The sequence below is a fragment of the Clupea harengus genome, chromosome 16 (genome assembly GCF_900700415.2).
Source record: "Clupea harengus chromosome 16, Ch_v2.0.2, whole genome shotgun sequence".
In the NCBI taxonomy this organism is placed as follows: domain Eukaryota; kingdom Metazoa; phylum Chordata; class Actinopteri; order Clupeiformes; family Clupeidae; genus Clupea; species Clupea harengus.
Window position 1 is genome coordinate 20,601,031 of NC_045167.1, and position 19,276 is coordinate 20,620,306.

The 19,276-nt window shown below is 43.9% G+C and overlaps 2 protein-coding genes across 2 annotated transcripts in view; both read right to left on the reverse strand.

Annotated features, from left to right (window-relative positions):
- The window catches only part of camk1da (calcium/calmodulin-dependent protein kinase 1Da), a 65,591-nt gene extending 56,092 nt beyond the window's left edge, over nt 1–9,499 (reverse strand). The window contains exon 1 of the mRNA XM_012841344.3: nt 8,803–9,499. Within this exon, the coding sequence (XP_012696798.1) occupies nt 8,803–8,897 (95 nt within the window). The 5' untranslated portion in view covers nt 8,898–9,499. The remainder of the gene's footprint in view (nt 1–8,802) is intronic.
- A 2,046-nt stretch (nt 9,500–11,545) lies between these two features.
- Nucleotides 11,546–17,462, reverse strand: cdc123 (cell division cycle 123 homolog (S. cerevisiae)). The gene is made up of 13 exons (XM_012841347.3): nt 17,336–17,462; nt 16,851–16,922; nt 16,654–16,714; nt 16,511–16,543; nt 15,566–15,661; nt 14,835–14,941; nt 13,958–14,009; nt 13,597–13,672; nt 13,250–13,372; nt 13,085–13,113; nt 12,846–12,974; nt 12,349–12,486; nt 11,546–12,020 (listed from the first exon to the last, which is right to left on the reverse strand). The coding sequence occupies exons 1-13, from the start codon at nt 17,407–17,409 to the stop codon at nt 11,976–11,978; spliced, it is 1,035 nt and encodes a 344-aa protein (XP_012696801.1). The 5' UTR covers nt 17,410–17,462; the 3' UTR covers nt 11,546–11,975.
- Nucleotides 17,463–19,276: the final 1,814 nt, after the last annotated feature.

The window sequence follows — 19,276 nt, forward strand, 5'->3', positions numbered from 1 at the left end:
CTAGCCCACACATCGCATATCTGGCTACTGTAGGTGTTTCAAAAGAAACGCTGAGCTTCTCCATAGCCATCAGCTACTGATACATAATGGATGATGAATGATGCATCATTTCTTGAGTTGTGCTCGGGCCCCAAATCACTGCGCCATCGGGGACATGGGGACACATCAGCCTGCAGCACAGGATACAAACCCTTCTCCCGGCTGACTCATCTTCCCTTACATCACTGCCTGACTGTAAGTTGGTGCTGATAGTAACTGTAGAATGCCTAACCTTCTCTCTGCCGATCTCCTTTCCTCAAGTAGTTTGTAAAGGGCTGTGTCTGTATTCTGCAACAAAACACACCTCTAAGAAGGAGACTAAAGAGATTATTTATTCCCTCACAATTATAAATTAAATATAACGTTTCTTATTTTCTGTGGGGAGACAGAGGACAAAGTCTTCCTGCATTAACAACACTAAATATATTCATCCTTTCCTTTCCTTCCTGGGGTTGAATGGGGAGGTGTGTTTGTCCTGCTTTAAGATGGGCAGGTCAGGGCGGGATAGCCATGGTAACTATATTGAGGTCACATCCTGACTCAGCCATCACAGAGCCTGCTTACACAACTGGGCCAACCAGCAGCCGGTCTCCGTGTACACCTGACCCCTACTCATTATATAAAAATATGAACAGACACATATGCAAACACCCACATGAATACACACACACACACACACACACACACACACACACACACACACACACACACACACTTCAATGTCACCAACCCCTGTAAGCTTGAGGCAATGTCAGCCTGGGCAATTCAGCAAACTTGTGGCCTTCGCCAAGGATCAGAGAGGGCACCCAGTGGGACTCGGGAACGAGAGATGAAGATTAAACAGGAATAAACGAAAGAGACGCCACCAGAGATCTCCAAGAGGCCACAGAACCTCAGGATTAAATATGGAGCGGAAAAAGAGGTCCATGAGTAGAAGACTGGAAGAGAGAGATAGAGAGACAGAGAAGGTGGGGGCGGGGAAATTACAAGAGGGGGGATCAGCATCCAGGGTCCACACACACACACACAAACACAGAGAGAGAGAGAGAGAGAGAGAGACAATGCTACAGTAAGTCTTGGCTATTTCTGCAGCAGGGCTATATGTAATCCTGGGCTGTTAGTAAATTAGGGCCATTTGGGGGCCCTGTCTGCATTAGCGACCTAAAGAGTGCACTTCTTATAGCGGCTTAGAGAGCAGCTCATCCTCTCTGGCTCAAGACCCAAGTGCAGTGACTGACACCATAGCAGGACTGACCAGACAGCCCGGAACAGGGCCGTATCTGGGCCACATGTCAACCAACACAGTCTGCACGGTTCTTATACAGACAGTCTACACGGTTCTTATACAGACAGTCTACACGGTTCTTATACAGACGTACCTACGTGGTACTAAAGATGAATAATTCATCCAAGCAGACTTGCAAAAAACCTGTCAGGCTCGGTGGAGTGAATGAGTAATCAAGTCGTGGTGATTAAGATACATTTACTTGTCATCATTTAACAGATGCTCTTGTCCAAGGCAGCTTATATCATCATATAACACCCGTGCTCTTTGGAAACTGAAGCTAAAAGCTTGGCTTTGCATCAGCTAAGCTACTGGTGCATATTGAGAGTTGATAAGGCACAGTCGTGTGTTCCCTATGCAAATATTTATTACGCTGGAAAACAGAAAGTATGAATCACAATAGTATGCCAAAAAGCACTCTCACCAACTATAAGCAAGAGAATAATTAAGATGGGTGTCTTTACATTCTGGTAACTGTCATAAAAATAGATACTCTGAGAATAGAAAAATGGCTTTGGGACACTCTCCTGGGATCTGGAAACTTTCAACAGAGCAAATGTACTGACCAATTAGGAAACTTCCACAGACACAGGGATTCCTGCCTATCAGTAATGTTGTGCTTGTGTTTTGCAGTTACACGCATTGCTTAGACACAAAAAAGCCCCAAGAACAATCCATCTCCCCAATTTTCACTGACCTAGAATATGAAATGTCTTTTTGATTGTTTGTTTTTTTCCAAACGGACAACTCCCTAGCAATTCATTTGGAAAGGAGGACAGCTCCATTGCAGAAAAGCAAATACAACGTCACTTAAACCACAATCGACACAGTTCTCAGTCACCATTTAGCAGCTGAAGTGAGCGTTTGATTCAAACAGACATCGCCTGCACCTGATACATGGCCCCGGTTTGCCTTGTCTCTGCTGTTTAATACCCCGCAAGTCCAGGCAATTTGCTCCTAAGCTCCTGAGTGTTACATATCCATTAATATTCAGGCCGGCACCACTCACTCGTCTCAGGGCAGAGTGGGCCTTGATGGTTTAGATAAATGAGACGATTGGCTCTGCTATCCATTTGTGTCGGGTTATCCATTTTCTTTTTTTCATTAAAATGAATACAGGCGAGAAATTTCCCCGGAAGAGAGCAAGAGTGTAATATGGCGTTTCCTCTCGCGCTCCAGATATTACACTGGTGTGACATTAATTTCGTGAACAATCACAGCTTCCCCCCCCCGTAAGCCTTTAAGTGCTGCAATATGCAGCAGACTGTGCAGTGCGTGTGTGTGTGTGTGTGTGGATGTCTGTGTGTGTGTGTGTTCACAGATTGCTCAAAAAATACTGGAAAGGTCCAACACATCTGCTCAGGGTTGGCTACAATATGTGGATAGAGTTAAACTGTGTGTGTTTGTACAACGTTTGCATAAATAAAATATAAATAAATATAAATAAAAGACAAGTAAGAGCAGCGTTACCACAACAGCTGCGTCATTCTTTACCTCCTCCCCCGGCCTGTCCCCTATACGGTGAGCCTGTTATGATTCTATTCTTAGTGTGTTATTATTCTATTCATAGAGTGTTGATCCAATAATGAGGAGTAATCATTATTTCTGCAATCGCTTCTTCATATTAACACGTCGTGGAGGCCCTGGCATGGGTCGCTTGCAGAGGAGGACTGGTAAACATGATTCGCTCATGCATAAATATTTAAACTTTATGACCGAAAACGAGAACGAGGGTATCTAGGTAGGTTTATGGCCGTGTGTTTCTCTTTATGTGTCATCTGTGTTTATGTACGTGTGGGTCTGCATGTGTGAGCGCGCGTGTGTGTATGTGTGTGTCTGTGTGTGTGTGTGTAAGAGAGATAGACACAAAGAGAGAGACAGAGGTGGGATTATCCCCTAATCTGGTTTAAAATCAGTCCTTTATTTACTAAGGTAAGGCTGTGCTAATGCAATGTTAATGCAATAATACACTTAAATAATAACCCAAAAACATGACACCTATCTTTTAAAGCCGTCTGTAACAGAACCAGAGGCACTGAAGACGTATAGAGAGTACAGAGTAGAGAGAGAAGGAGAGAGAGAGAAGGAGAGAGAAAGTAGAGAGAGAGAAGGAGAGAGCGAGGAAGAGAGCACACAGCGAGGGGTCAGGGGGAGCAAAGAAGGATAATCGGAATCTTTTAATGAACGTGTCGCCCTGATTAAGCCTGTGGGTAATCCCTTGGAGAGATACAGAACTACTCAGCACAACTTCCTCTGAGTATGAGCTGCACTCTCACCAAAACACACCCACACCCACACACACACACCCGTGCACGATCACACAAACGGAGAGAGAGAGAGAGAGAGAGAGAGAGAGAGAGAGAGAGAGAGAGAGAGAGAGAGAAAACAGCGTGATCGTGATCTGGATGAGGGTAAGCCTCAGGGGTCCAGAGGGTAGCCTCAAGGGCACAGGGCATCCCAAAGGTCACAAGACTATTTCCCCAACTACAAATTAACCCTGGCCTGCTTCAAATCACCATCTAGCAAGTCCAGCCTGACACGTATGCCGCATAGATACGCACCAGACACACTCCACACAATCCCAGCTGGCGACATGTATATAGACAGAACATGTTAAACATGTCTAAAGACAGACCGGTCATTTACAGAGGACTTTACTAGAGTTTACTCAGGGATAACACCAGAACGTCTGGGCCAAAATGCACTCCTTGCTTAAAGCAACAGTAAGGAGATCCGGTCTAAAACTAAAAAGTATGCACACACCTTGCAAACATCACCAACAGCACAGCTGGCAGGGATTCAAGCTAGCTATAGTCTTTTGGTGATATTGTTGTTGACGATGTCGTACTGTGAAAGTTTTCATACGTATCGTGTGGTGGTCCGTCCCGGACCACAGTACCACGTATTGCATAGCCCGGAAGGTTAGTGGGAGTGACAGGTGTGTTTATCTGTCCTTCACCTGACCATATAACATCTACATGAATATGAAGAAGAAACTAAAACTAGTTGCCTATAAAACCATACCAGCAAAAACCATCAAAAAGTGGCGAATTGCTGCATCCTGTTGCTTTAAGTGTACAGGGGAGTGAGGAGGATGCCCTTTACATGAAACTGTGGCCAATGGCAGACATCCCCTGGGGCCTTAGTGGCATATTTGGTCTTCCTGTTAAAGTCCCCCAAGCGTAGTAGCCAAGCGGCCATAGCTAAAGATTACAGACAAGGACGCTGACTCAGGAGTCATGGTCACCAAACACACACACACACACACACACACACACACACACACACAGGAAATACAAAAATGCTGAAGACCTACAAATAAACAGAAGCAGGAAAAACATTCTGTTTGTGTGTGTGTGTGTCTGTGTGTGTGTGTGTATTTTCATGTGCCCATCAATCATTACCAAGAACTGCTGAATATTCCAAGTAGTTCATCACTTTTGATGTTTATGGCTGTGTGTGTTAGATATGTATGGCTGTGTGTGTTAGATGTGTATCGTTGTGTGTGTTGGATGTGTATGGCGGTGTGTGTAAGATGTGTATGGCTGTGTGTGTTAGATATGTATGGCTTTGTGTGTGTGTGTGTGTGTGTGTGTGTGTGTGTGTGTGTGTGTGTGTGTGTGTGTGTGTGTGTGTGTGTGTGTGCACCTGGGTGCCTGAACATCACTCAGAGGGAGCAGGTTGGGCTGTAAAGTCATATCCAACATAATGCTTGTGCAGCAGACTCAAGGAGAGAGAGAAGGAGGGATGGAAAGAGAAAGAGAGATGATAAGAGAGAAGGGATGAGAGGCAGCAAGAGAGAAAGAGAGAGGGGGGAGAGGGAGAGAGAGATTCAAGATGAGAAAGAGGACAAAGCCAGGAGCAGGAGTGTGGAAGTGGAACAAGCAATTAAGGGCATCACAGCCTCAACGTCTCCTGTCCTCTCCTCTCCTGTCCTGTCTTTCTTTCTTTCTTTCTTTCCACCCTCTCTCTCTCTCTCTCTTTCTCTTTCTCTTCAGCTGGACTCTCATTCACCCTAACCTCTTCTCCCCTGTCCTGTCCAGTTTTCATTTGTTCTCTTTCAGCCTGGGACTTTATAAAAGATAAGAGGAGTGATGTTTTGGTACTCTATCACATTGAGAACCAAGATGAGACATTAGATTCAGAGTCTCGTCACAGCAGTGTGGATTAACAGAACATATTGTTTGTGTGTGTCTGTTTGCTAAGCTCCCAGCTATTCTACACTGAGGCAGTCTCATCAAGTTTGTCCACAGAATGTACCTGTTGAAATGGTCGTGTGACGTCCCTCGACCTGTGGGTGCCCAGTGAATTCAATTATTCAGTAGCTGCTGTCTAAATGCACTGATACACTCACACAAACACACAAACACACACACACACACACACGGAAGCACACGTGCGCTGTGATGTGAAACCAGATCCCTGACTCTCATAACATCCCATATCCCTCGCTCCGTGTTGAGTTTATGTTACGGTCATATGTTGGATACATTATCCAAACATTTCTGCTGGAGGGTTTTTGTGGACAGAAGGCAAGTCAGCGGCCTGCCAACACGGACCGCTAATGATTAATAGCCGAGGCCAAGTTAAAGAATGAATAATTTGAAGAGCTAACATTTGCTACAGATCACATGGTGAGGCAGTGCAGACTCCTTAGTCAGGCAAAAAAAAAATCAAGACTAGGAGGGAGAGTTGAGGAGAGGAAAACATGGAGCTAGCGAGCCTCATGAGGTGCTTTATCAAACTAACAAGGGAAACGTGAACCAGACACTGCCGTGTGTTGTAGAAAAACAAATGACTGCTTCGTCCTGGAGATGCAGTAGTCTGTCTTGGTGCTTAAAGCCCAATAAAACACACACACACACACACACTCACACATGCACATACAGAGACCACAATTACTTAATTGAGTGTATTTAACATCCAGGCATTAGTGTGTTCCAAAGCCAGTCCAACCATGTCATGACAGAAAGCTAAATGGCTGGGGCATTCTGGTCAATATTTAACTGGGGTCTTGTGGTTAAGTGGATGTTTTGCTTAGGTAATGGATGCACTGATGATATGGCATTGGCAGGCATAGAACTCATTGTGAATACATTTCTGATGTACTTCGAGTTAAAGTGATAACTGAAAATGTTGTGTTTAAAACTAGTGTTACATTGCAAACATGTATTGTGCCTGAAGCACTGGAGCATGTGTGTTCTGATCTAGCCGAGAGCTCACCATCACATTGCTTTTTTTGCCACAGACCAGAAAGAAGAGGAAATAGGATGAGAGTTGAGAGGACTTGAATCCAGATGCGCTAATCTTTTTTTTATGCCTTTATTTGGATAGGACAGTGAAGTTATGACAGGAAGCGAGGCGGAGAAGAGGTGGGGAGAGGATTGGGAAATTACATCAGGCCAGACTTGAACCTGTGTCCCCTCGGGCAGTGTAGCCCGTAAGTGGGGGGCTTTATCGGCTGAGATGCTCTAATCTTGACAGAATATGGGCCACACAATAATTTTGGTACTTGCATGTAGACACTAATGACTTCCCAGGGAAATCACTCACAAACTGAAGAAGTCAGTTTAAAAAGAACATTTTCAACCGCCGTGCCTGTGTATGCACATGTAGCTAACCTGTGGCTGTCTTCTTCAGCCAGCATCCGCAAAGCTTGCATCTTTTTGCCGTGTCAGACTGAAATAATACCCCTCTTCACAGCCAACTCATTACCTTGTCCATGTGTTACTCATCAGCTTGAATCAATAAGACCTTCCATCCTGTGATCTACACAGTCTAATCCCACATGTTGAACACCCCCTACTGAGTCACTGCATCGACTTTTGTCCAATTTCCATCAGGAAATGCATGACTGTCAATCATTTATCACTGGTAATTCATCCAAATGAAACTGATAACCACTGAATGATCTATCCACTAAGATATGGATTCATTCACCATAAAATATCAATTCATAAAGATGTCCTTCATTCACCATACAACCATTCAAAGTCACATGGTCCAATCATAAGTCATTATTTGCTTCAACGCTCCTCCCGCCTCACCCCACTGGGAAACAATCATGCCTGACACCAAAAGACCACCCCATCCTCCATCTCATCCCTCCACTGGTAGAGCCACTTTGAGTTGCCATGACTCCTCCTTGTGTTGCCATGACTGCAGTGTCCTAGCACTCAACTCAGATTCCCTTTGTCAGGAGATGAGATGGGGAAGACTTCCATGTGTGGACAGAAGCTTGGAGATCCCCCCCCCCCCCCCCACACACACACACACACAACACACACTCAATGATACAGTAATACAGACACACGAATGCTAAAGCAATCACAAACTAATGTTCCATTTCCAGGTCGCGAGATCAACTGTCTAATGAAAATGTTAATAAATCTTTATATCACATCTATTCATACTATTATTATTATCATTATGCTACATTGACCCTGGCGGTCCATCCGTTATTGCAAGAGGCTTTCCCTCGGACTCTAATCTGTCTGCATTAATCCCGCCGTTCCCTGACTCAACTCGAGCCGGCAACAGCCTCCAGCAAACCGCTACCGGTGGGAGGGAAGGAACACGCACACAGCCTCTGCACAACAAGCATCGTTTGGCACGACCCAACAGGTCCACATCGTAAGGCCTGAGAGCGGAAGTAGGCACAGTGGTCGCAGACCGTCCGTTGCCTTGCCGTTACAAGTTATCCGTGCCAGGAGAGTTGTCACTCTAAATTTCCAGGGACAGGAACGCACGAAATGGCGCAGATAACAAGCTGTTCTAATCAGTTCCTAAAGGTCGAAGGACTCAATTAATTCCAGAGTCGGAACTCTGGAAAGGAAAGGTCATTCCTCCCCGTGCAAATAGCAGTTTATTATGGATAGCCTAAACAAGATGTCAAGAACGTAGGGTTATCGGATAGAACAACAAACAGTGTTTGCGTTAACAATGGGCTATTTTTGTTTTATTTGGCTTCGATTAAGACTTAACACAGGCTTCCGCCAGAGATAAACGACAGATCCATGAATATGTTAACATTATAGAAACACCAGTTCATATATTCATATTATAAAAGCACCAGTTCATTTAAATCAATACCCTATCATTTTCATGTTACGAAACACGAGTTATTTAGAGTCCAGAGGAATAACAATGCAACTCAAAATAGTTGGGCTGTCTACAGTAGTTTAACATTAATTAGCATGCTCGTCCTTTGTCGGCCGAAATTAATTTTAAACCATAAGGGTACCTCTCCTCGTGTTTGTTTACTAACAATGCAGTGCTTCATTGTCTCTCAAAGACTGTCCCGGTCCCCAACACATGCTTAGCCTACATGGCTACAAAGTTTCTACGGCCTGCCCTTGATAAACTACGTGCATTCGTTGAATTCTACCATTCAAATGCACATGGAGAAAGCTGCTTGTATGCCACTGAACTGAGAAAGATTAGAGGAGCCTATAAAAAAAAACGATAAAGTCACTCACGTTCCGAGGATCTCCTTGAATTCAAATATCTTCTTGATGTCATCCACTTGCTTTTTCCACGAGCATTTCCCGGAGTCTCCGTTCTCCCGCGCCATGGTGCAAACGGGAAAAGCCGTAGATGCTTCGAACAGTTTCAGATCCCCCGGAGAAGAAGCTGCCGCTTGCTTCTTTCCCACGCTTTGGATTCCACTCCCCTCTGACGAGCACAGCCACGCGCATCAAAGTCACCGCGCGGGCGATGATGTTCTCTTGCCGGCTTTCAACGGTGGAAATGTCACCGTCGCCTCGGGTCGCCCTGCACTCTCTCTCTCTCTCGACTCTCACTCACTCTATCAGCACGTACCAAACGGGACCACGCGACTTCACTGTAACATTCGTTTATACTCACGGCTTAAACAGTTGACGTAAGAAACCTAAATTGTTCAGGGGTAACCCTGTATAGGCTATGTCACCCTCCACCAGACAAAACAAGCACAGTAGTCGCCGTCTAGCCCCTCAAAATACAACCTACTCTTGCTAAACGCGCCATACAACTGAAGCATATAATCTACACCCGGATGTTTTATTGAATCATGCTAATGCCTTCGGTTGTTATGGCAATGAGGGAGTGAGTAGGATGCCACACAAAGATAGACCTGTCAACAGTGTGCCCAAGTGTGTGTTTGTGTGCGTGTGTGCCAGAACGTCTACTACAGATAATTCGCATTGCACCAAAACGAGTCTCGCGTCAAAGGGGGTGCACTTTACGCTAACGGACAGCCCGTTAGGTCCCGTTTAAATGAATCAATGTGGTTATTAAATAATCCTAAATGGTGTTTGCCTCAACGGCAGTGGATACAATGCACATCATCGACTTGACTAAGCGCCATCCCCCAAGAGTGGGACATGTGCTGCCAACTCGCTGAAGGACACGTCCTGTAGGCAATGCTATACTACCTGATGAAAACAGGCAACCAGTACGGTGAGAGTACTTGCAATTAGATCTACTTGGATGACTTGCTACCTCCACATTTTTGTCAGGCTGTAGCATTAGATGATTCATGACTATTTTAATTAAAACTAAGTTTTCCTCTAGATTTCCTAAAAGGTTTTTATATCAGTAAGATGACAAAACATCATTGAGTCTGAATCCCCTTGCCGATTGAGATTTGCACCCCATACAAATGAATTCTGGGTGTGAGTAACAACTACGTGCCCAATGCCAGCTGCAGCAGTGTGTGATGGGTAAGGGAGTCTGGATGGTGCCCGCAGCATCGGCTTGGCACTGTAGTCAGGGGGGTAAAATTACTGCAGGCTTTCTCATTTGACAGACCAGCCAGCTCTAGTGTGTGTGTGTGTGTGTGTGTGTGTGTGTGCGTGCACTAGTGCTCATGAGTATTCCAGCTGCAAACTACTGCAGTTTCTCAGCTCAGGAAAATCCATCCATTCCCCTCCTCTCTTTCTCTCTATGCAGCCATTTCTGAGTCAGCTTTTCAAAGTAGTTTGATTTGACAGAGCCTCCGTCCCACCTCCATCTAAAAGAGGATAATACTCCTCTCAGCCTTACACACAGTGACAACCTCTCTCTCTCTCTCTCTCTGCATCTCTATCTCTCTCTCCCAAGAGAGAGGCAATCCTTTGTATCAAATATCCTATCTGCCTGGGGGTGAAAACTGCTGACATCAGCTGTGTACAACACACACACACATACACACACACACAAACACCCATAATGCATGCATAAACACACCAGGTATGACGTGACACAAGCCACTTGCTGTGCCCTGGCGCCAGGTGGGGGAATCAAACCAGTCCATCCCTCCATGTTTATGTTTTGGGTCTGTCGGTGTGTTCACAGGCATCACAGAGCTCCCTTTGATCTGTCAGCAACACACTATTCTTTAATTGGTCTGCTTTGGTCCTGGCCTGGTTTTGGACATGTGAGCTCTTGCATGGTTTTAAATGACCCATTACATGGTGCCTTCACCATTATACCAGAACCACAGAGGCAATAATGCCTTTATTGGAAAGGGAATTAGAGTAAAGATTTTGCATGAAGACCTTGATATGGAGAGGAACCACCTTCCACCATCAGGAGTGTGGCAGTGTGTATGTATGTATGTGTGTGTGTGTGTGTGTGTGTGTTGAGGTGGTTACCCAGAAGTGGTCTCTATCCGCCCAAAGAAACACCTCGGAGATCAGAGTACTTAGGCTTAAAAAAGTAAAAAGATCATACCCAAATTCTAGAAACTAACAGAAACGTTAAGGTCAGTTCCTCCATTCGATCCTGGAAAGTAGTTAATAGTAATGACAACTCACTGCTCAGTGAACACAATTCTCTGTTTAACCCAACTGTCTAAATCTGTCGGTCAATTGCTCCACCTTGTGGATAACTGGGGACATTGCACAAACCACTTAGCTTGAACACTGCTTAGAGATGGTTTTGTAACCTTTTCCAGCCTGGTGAGCGTCGACACCTTGTTTTCTGAGCTCCCTGGGACTCTCCTTTGATCAAGCCATGGCACACTTCCACAAAGCTGTGTGGTGAAGACCAGACTTGGCTAGTGAAGACACAGATTTATGTTTTTTCAATAGGCAGGGACCACTTTACTCACACCTTATTGTCATCCCATTGATTGAAACACCTGACTGCAATTACCACTTCAAATGAATCGATTATCGTAGGCTTCACTTACTTTTTCCAAAAAAGCATTTAATGATCGATCATTTTGCTCAATAAATAAAATATAAAAGAAAATCTTTGTTTTGTTTTTTGTTGAACTGGGTCCACTTTATCAAGTTTTAGGACGTAGATGAAGATGTGATCACATATTAGAGCAGATTCATGCTGATACACAGACAATTCTAAAGGGTTCACAAACTTTCTAGCACCTAGTCATTTATTCCTCAAGGAAAAGGAAAATTCCTGTTCTTTCAAGACATTATTTCCATAAGACTAACTTCCTAGATCCAGTAATACGTTTTAATGGCTACTGCTAAGCTTTTACAAAAAACCTGTAACACTAAATTATTTGAAAATGTAAGGAGTTGGGAGATAGGATGCAGGTCTTGATATGTGAATGAGAACTGTAATTATAAGACGACAGTGGTTCTGGATTCATCTAGTCCATTATTTACTGCTCTGTGTGTGTGTGTGTGTGTGTGTGTGTGTGTGTGTGTTTCTTCAACACCATCTACGCCTCTCCCTCAGATTCCTCTGCTTCCTGTCGTCTTTTTGTCTGCAACAAGAGAAAACAGATGCAAACTTTCAGGACACTGATGTTGCACGCACACACACACACAAACAAACAGACACACATACGTTCACACATTACATACACACATGTATGCCTCATACTACATTCTTCATGTCTTAAGATGTTCTTTGTTCCCATCCAGGTTCCGTATCTAAAATGAGTCTGGCATTAATCATATCAAGAATATTGAAAAGTTCTTTCTTTACTCATACTTAAAAGTTCCCATAACTGAGATTTTTCTCAATATTCTTCACATCTAAAAGGCATAAGCAAATCTGTGAGCAAACAGATGACAGCATGCGATCCGCACCAGTTTGAGGAAGTCAATGAGTTTGTAGGCATCCTCTCCCGTGGACAGGTCCACAAAGTCTCTGGGCATTCTGTAGCTCAGGCAAGGGCTGGGCTGAACGGTGACTTCACTGGTGGTGTAACGGAATGCAGGCCCCTCCTAGAGAAAGGGAAAAGGGACCATAGTGTGTGTTGTTACCGCACACATAGCCTCTGCATTCGCATTCACACACACACACACACACACACACACACACACACACACACACACACACACACTTCCCCAGGACTTCAAAAAACTATCAACATGTAGATAGATAGATAGATAGATAGATAGATAGATAGATGGATACTTTATTAATCCCGAGGGAAATTTAGGTGCACACAGCCTGTCGTCTGAACACACATAACTTTGCTCCAAGGACTTCCCATTTTAATTTTTGTAACACACATACACACACTGAGCACTGTACCCATGTGCCTTGTTGCTGTGTCGGAGCACTGGCTCTGAAGACCTACCTCTTGGGGCATGTCATCTTGTGTCTGACTGGCTGTCAGACGGCTCCCGGAGGTCAGTTCCTCCCAGGTGAATAGCAAAGAGTCAGTGACTGGCCCAAATGGATTCATATCAATCAGCCAAACCCGCCCCTATAAGGAATGGCAAACGCACACTGAAAAAATGCTGTACGGTTTTACAATCTGCTGGAGATCCTTGTATAATGATTTAAACAATGGAAACCCATAGCAACAGTACTTACACAGCTATCCCTGTAGATATCCATAACAACTGCAAATAAAAACACATCAAACTGTCATTATAAGGCATCTATTTAAACTACAAATAACTGATGTCACCATAAACTGAATGAGCAAACGACCACAGATTGGCCTTCCTTCTCTCTCTTTCAGACACATATACTTACAGTCATCATCGGGGAACTTGTACTGGATGTGGTCCCTGAAGAAGTCGTGAATAGAGTGACAGATGCTGTCTTCCTGTTTAGATATGTGATGGTAGTACTGTGTGTAGTCTCTCTGAGAGATACCTGAGAGGAACAGAAGAGGAACATTTCTCATCATCGTGTATATTTGAATCTGTGCATTTGAATATTTGAAAGCATCTTTGCAAGGTATTAGAGCATGACAGGTCTCCATTAGGCAAATCAAGTGTGTCTGCCCACATAACTGTGTGTGTGTGTGTGTGTGTGTGTGTGTGTGTGTGTGTGTGTGTGTGTGTGTGTGTGTGTGTGTGTGCAGAGGGATGGCCTACCTATCAACTTGTTCTCCTTTACAAAGCACCGGAACTCTCCGCCGGGTATCAACTCACTCCATTTCCTCAAGACCAGCTGAGGGGAGAGAAAGGAGAGGAGGTGTAATGTGGAATACCCTGTATATAATACTAATATGTGTGGAATATCCTGTATATAATACTAATATGTGTGTAATGTAAATATCGGTGGATGAACATGTGTGTTCATGAGTGTAAGGGCAGAGAGACTACGTTGTTTGTTGCTTGTATGTCTGGATGTGTGGATACAGAACAGAGTGTGTCTGTGTCTCTCTGTGTGTGTGTGTGTGTGTGTGTGTGTGTGTGTGTGTGTGTGTGTGTGTACAGATGGCGTGTACATTACCTCATAGCTAATGGCTGGATCTGGAGAATCAACATCACTACAGTGAATAAATCTGTGGGGGGAGATCAAAAAATGTAGCTATGTGTTGACACCCACCTACACTGTAACACACACAAACACATACACCCCCCCCCCCCACACACACACACACACAGGTTCCACAGGACATCACCGGATTAAACTATGCTGCTGCCATGGGCCTAAGGCCAGCTCAGTGTCCTGGATTCCCCAGGGATATCAATCTCTTCAACATTAATATGCAGGGAGCTTGTAGTCCCTGCTCTTGTTACTGCTGTGTCAGCAAACAAATAGAGGCATTGATGACAGATGTGTGATTGAGGGGGAGAGAGAGGTAGGGGTTGAAAGAAAAATGATGACCGTCACCATTCTTGGAGTTGTATTCTGGAATGCAATCTGCTTCCACACATGATTACAACCTCAACTGAATGAAAATGTCCATCAAGCATATAATGTCTCCTGACTGATTTCACATAGCCAGCATACAGACACATACATCACTGACTTGCTTTTTGCTTTTAGATTTTCACAAACAAACTGGCTTTAATTATTAAGCTAAAGATCTGCATTCCAGGGTAAAACCAACTTCGAAAGTAGAAGAAACAGAAATTGACTGAGTGTGATGTGTGTGTGATGTGTATGTGTGTGTGTGTGTGATATGTATGTGTGTGTGTATGTATGTGTGTGTGTGTGTGTGTCTATGTATGTATGTCATATGCATGTGTGTGTGTGTGTGTGTGTGTGTGTGTGTGTGTGTGTGTGTGTGTGTGTGTGTGTCGTGTGTGTGTGTCATATGTATGTATGTGTGTGTGTGTATGTGTGTGCGTGCTTGCATGAATGTGCTCATTAAATGCCTTACGGTTGTGTGAGGTCGTGTGTGACAAAATCTGAGCTCTTGAACAGAAGGAAGATGTCACTGAGGCTCTGGCACTGCAGTGAACTGTTCAAAGCGATCCAGTTAGCATCCTGCAGAGAACAGAGATTTACATTTAGTAATTTAGCAGACGCTTTTATCCAAAGCGACTTACAAGGAATTTTGCATTTTTCTACATCAGGAGCAGTTTAGGGGTTCAGTGTCTTGCTCAAGGACACTTCCACACTTAAGTGGGTAAGGAGGAGTGGGGAATCGAACTAGCAACCTTCCGATTACTAAACGACTCCTCTTCCTTCTGTACCACTGCCGCCCCAGAGATGGAGAGTGTAGTGCTTGTTATCCACTGTAGAGTGTAGTGCTTGTTAACCACTATAGAGTGTAGTGCTTGTTAAAACCACTGTAGATACACAGTAGTGACATAGCCAGTAGGTCGGTTCTGGTAAACTGGTACGAGCACCTGGTAAAGCAAGGTGACACCACCACCAAGAGAACCATGGGTTCAATTCCCAGGGAGAACACATGCTAATGAAACATGTACTGCACGTATGTTGTATGTTGCTTTGGATAAAAGCATCTGCTACATGATGAATGAAATTGTATTTTCCTTGTCAGATACAGTTTCACACAGGTATGTTTATATTTAAAATTACATCTTAGTATGAACAGACATCATGGTATGAACGTAGTAGTGTGCATGTATAGGCTTTTTAACTTACACGAGGTGCACTCCAGTTGAGTTTAGGGAACACACACCCACCAAGAGCATTTATTGCTTCAAGCACTTTAGCATTGAAATCTGGGAACTCTGGGGCCTGTAGCGTGAGAAACAAACAAAAATCACAGAAAGCCAAAAATGTTGACTTACAAATAGTTATTTACCAGCATAGCTCATTGTCAGCTTAATATGCTTTTCAAAAATAAAAGATGAACCAAATGCTTTAAATTACATAACATTAGCATGTCTGAACAGGGGTGGGGATAAATAAAAAAAGAAAGAAAGTGTCGTGGAAAATTATAAGAGTTCTCTAGAAACTTCTTAAGGCAAACAGGTATGAAGATATTGAACAGTTTATCTCAGAGTAGTGAACTGCTGCTGAGCTGGTCGATGGAGCATCTCAAAACTCTAAGCTTAAGGCAAGAGCTATCAGGCAGACTAACTCAGGACAAAGTTCACAATCCCTTTTTATAGATCTAGCCACCTCTCTTCTTCCCTGTACCCCTGTCCTTGCTTACCTCATCAGAATTAACCACATCGAGAACCTTTGTTACATTTTTAACTATTTTTAACAGCCTGCATATTGCACAGTTTCCTGTGATAACAGGTCTCGCCTTTTCAGGTATGGAGTCTGGAGACTGCCCATCTTGTGGCCTTTCAGAAGCGTCTTAGAGGAACCTGTGACCCAGTCATGGCCTCTCAGAAGCACCCTTCTACCACATGGGTTATCAGAAAAGGTATCTCTGCCACGTGGTTTATCAGAAAAGGCATCTCTGCCACATGGTTTATCAGAAAAGGCCCCTCTGCCGTGTGGCAGCCTTCTCATCTAACTGCTACTTCTATCTGTTGAGATGTCCACGTTCCAGTACCAGCAATACACACATTATTCAACAATACAGTCATAAGTAGGTAAAAATACAACAAAAGCTAAAAGAAAAGGCCTTACTATAACAGTCTCGGTTGTTTCATCATCTGACCACTGCCAAAATAAAAAAAACAGCTTTAGGAGATCACGACATGGACACTGCATGGAAATGTATCTGGTACACTTGAACCAAAACACAACCACAAACAAGCAAGGCATAATACCTGGACATCATCTCCTTCAGAGTCACTAGGGTTGTTGTGAGTTTGCAGAGTGAGGCTTTCACTAGAAAAAGATGACATTGGTGAAGACACTTCAGGTGTTCTCGGCATCAAACTATTAATATAACTTACTGCCTGAAAATATAGAGCAAAACCTTCCAATCCAATCCATAATTGGATCTAGTGCTATGCCTGCTTACCCATCTGGTACTACAAGTGTCCCATCGTCCAGCAAATAATCAATTACATTCTGAGGCAGAGGAAGAATCAAACTGCAAGCAACAGAAACTGCATTAATACGGATGACTATAATAGAAAAATTACTGACATATCATGATCTTGCAAAACAACACAACACATACTGTTAGTAAGTTGTGCTATCACGGACTGTTAGGGTAACACAACGTAATATTTCAGTGAAATACAGAAGTGGCAAAATATTACAACGTTGGGCGTGGGATGCAATCTTATTTCCATTTCACGCGGAGGTATGTATGCTAACTAACCAGCGAGCTGTGGTAATTCACAACTTCAACGTTAGCTTACTTAGCTAACTAGCTTGCTGCGAGTTATCCAAATAGAACTCCATGACAAGTGATGTTTTTTTTCATCGAACGACCATCGAACAGTGGAAATACAAGAACGTCTCAGAATAGGAATAAGAGGACAGCACAAACGACTTTACCTCTTTATCGTGAATTTCTTAAATATCGGATACCAGACCGAAAACTGACATTTAACAACTTGCTCCTTCTTCATAATGTACTGTAAAACGACAGGATGAGCTTCCGGCGTCACCTTTATAGGGTTAAACCTTCAAAGCAAAAGTCCTCATACCAGACAATTATATACAAAGTCACGGAAAAAACAACAATGCAGTCATTTTAACAATATAAATGGCAACAGATTGACTAAATAAAGGGAACATTGTATTTTCTTTTACATGAGCTTTTTTTCCCCAATATCTCTGCATTTGGTAGCCTAATGCAGTTTACAAGTCTGCAGTCTGTCTGGTAAAATTAAAATGTGTGCTACCTTGTATTTCATTCTTGCAGTACAAAAAAAGTATTTTAAAAATTAGAATTATACATCAATTTTTGGAGCAAGCTGTCTGGATCAACAGATAATACAAAGTGAAAGCAAACCGTTAGATTGCCCTGGATAGGCACAAGTTGTTCCAGAGTGCAACGCTTCTAAAGTAGCCTGTTGAAGATATCACAGAGCACACACCAGTATTTATAAGTTTTAATTATGTTGAAGATCCTGTCTATAAGGTTGTGAATGGTCAGTTATGGTCAGTTATCCTAATAGTGGTCCTATTGAAAGTTTGGGAACCATTAATAGATTCCTGATCATCTTCATAGATATGACCTAACATGTGATCAGATTTTCATCAAAATTGTTACATTTGATAAAGAGAGGCAAATGTAATATTTATTCAGAAAAAGTCTACTTTTTTATTTGCTTGCTGTCGTTGTCGCAGCTCGTAGTGCTGGCTCGGCCAGAACTGCTGTACGCCTCTCGCTGCTCTAGTAGTGTTGGCAGTGCCCTTCCTCACATGGCCATTGGGATAAGGCATCCGCGTTAGTGTGCAGGTAGCCGGCTCAGCGGCAGATCTCAAAGTCGTAATCCTGGAGTGTCTTGAGCCACCAAGCCAGGTGCCCCTCAGGCCAGCAGAAACGCAGCAGCCAGCAGAGGGAGGCATGATCTGTACACAGCAGGAATCTTCTTTCATAGATGTAGGGCCTGACATGGCGGATGCCCAGAACTACCACCAGCAGCTCTCTGGGGGATGCAGTAATTCCTTTCCGGCTGAAGTAGGGGATCACCTGCTCACCGTGCTCCCCCTCCTGGGAGAGCTTGTCTGGCTTGCGATGGACACAAGTAGGGCTTTTCTTCCTTTCATTTGGGCTCGCTCTCTGGTCATTGTAATAATAATAATACTACTACATCACATTTATACAGCGCTTTTCAAAGGTCTCAAAGATGCTTTACATACACAAAAAATAAACTCTGTAATAAAGACCTTTTACAAGTTAAAAAGAAAAGAATAAAAACATGTGGTGTTTGTGTGTGTGTGCATGTGTGTGTGTGTGTGTGGGGGGGGGGGGGGTTAGTTAGGGAAGACAAGACTGAAGAGGTGGGTTTTGAGGGCCTATTTAAATGATGACAGTGTTAGGGGCATTTTTTATGTGGTGTGGTAATGAGTTTCACAGGGAGGGGGGCGGCGACCACAAAAACGCCCTGTCACACCAGGTTCGGCACTTGGTCCTCTGTATTTGCAGGAGGTTGGCATCAGCAGACCTGAGGCATCGGGAGGGGGCATGTTGGTGGACGAGGTCGGAGAGGTAAGGGGGAGCCAGGTCAACATGCTTTTCCATGGCGCCATCCTGGCCTGTGAACGACAGAGACATTACAAGGATGGCGGCTTAGAAACCATCTACTCACCCTGCCGTTTGTTTCCGTCTTCCCTTGTTTCTCTGTCTGCTCCTGTTGTGCACTGGGGACCATGCCAGTGTCTTCCCCGTCTTCTGCCGTCTCCTCAGTCGCCATCTCCTGCCAATTCACGGCAAGTTGCCAATTCAACCGCTCCCCCTCTTCATCAAAGTCGCCTTCGGCATATCCG

Bases quoted from the DNA above. Each gene is read 5' to 3' on its own strand.
- cdc123 (XM_012841347.3), bottom strand. From the start codon at position 17,409: ATGAAGAAGGAGCAAGTTGTTAAATGTCAGTTTTCGGTCTGGTATCCG. The intron at 16,923-17,335 runs GTAAAGTCGTTT...TGTTGCTTGCAG, and splicing joins AAGAAATTCACGATAAAGAG to TTTGATTCTTCCTCTGCCTC. The intron at 13,373-13,596 runs GTAGGCCATCCC...TGTTCCTCTCAG, and splicing joins AAAGGAGAACAAGTTGATAG to GTATCTCTCAGAGAGACTAC.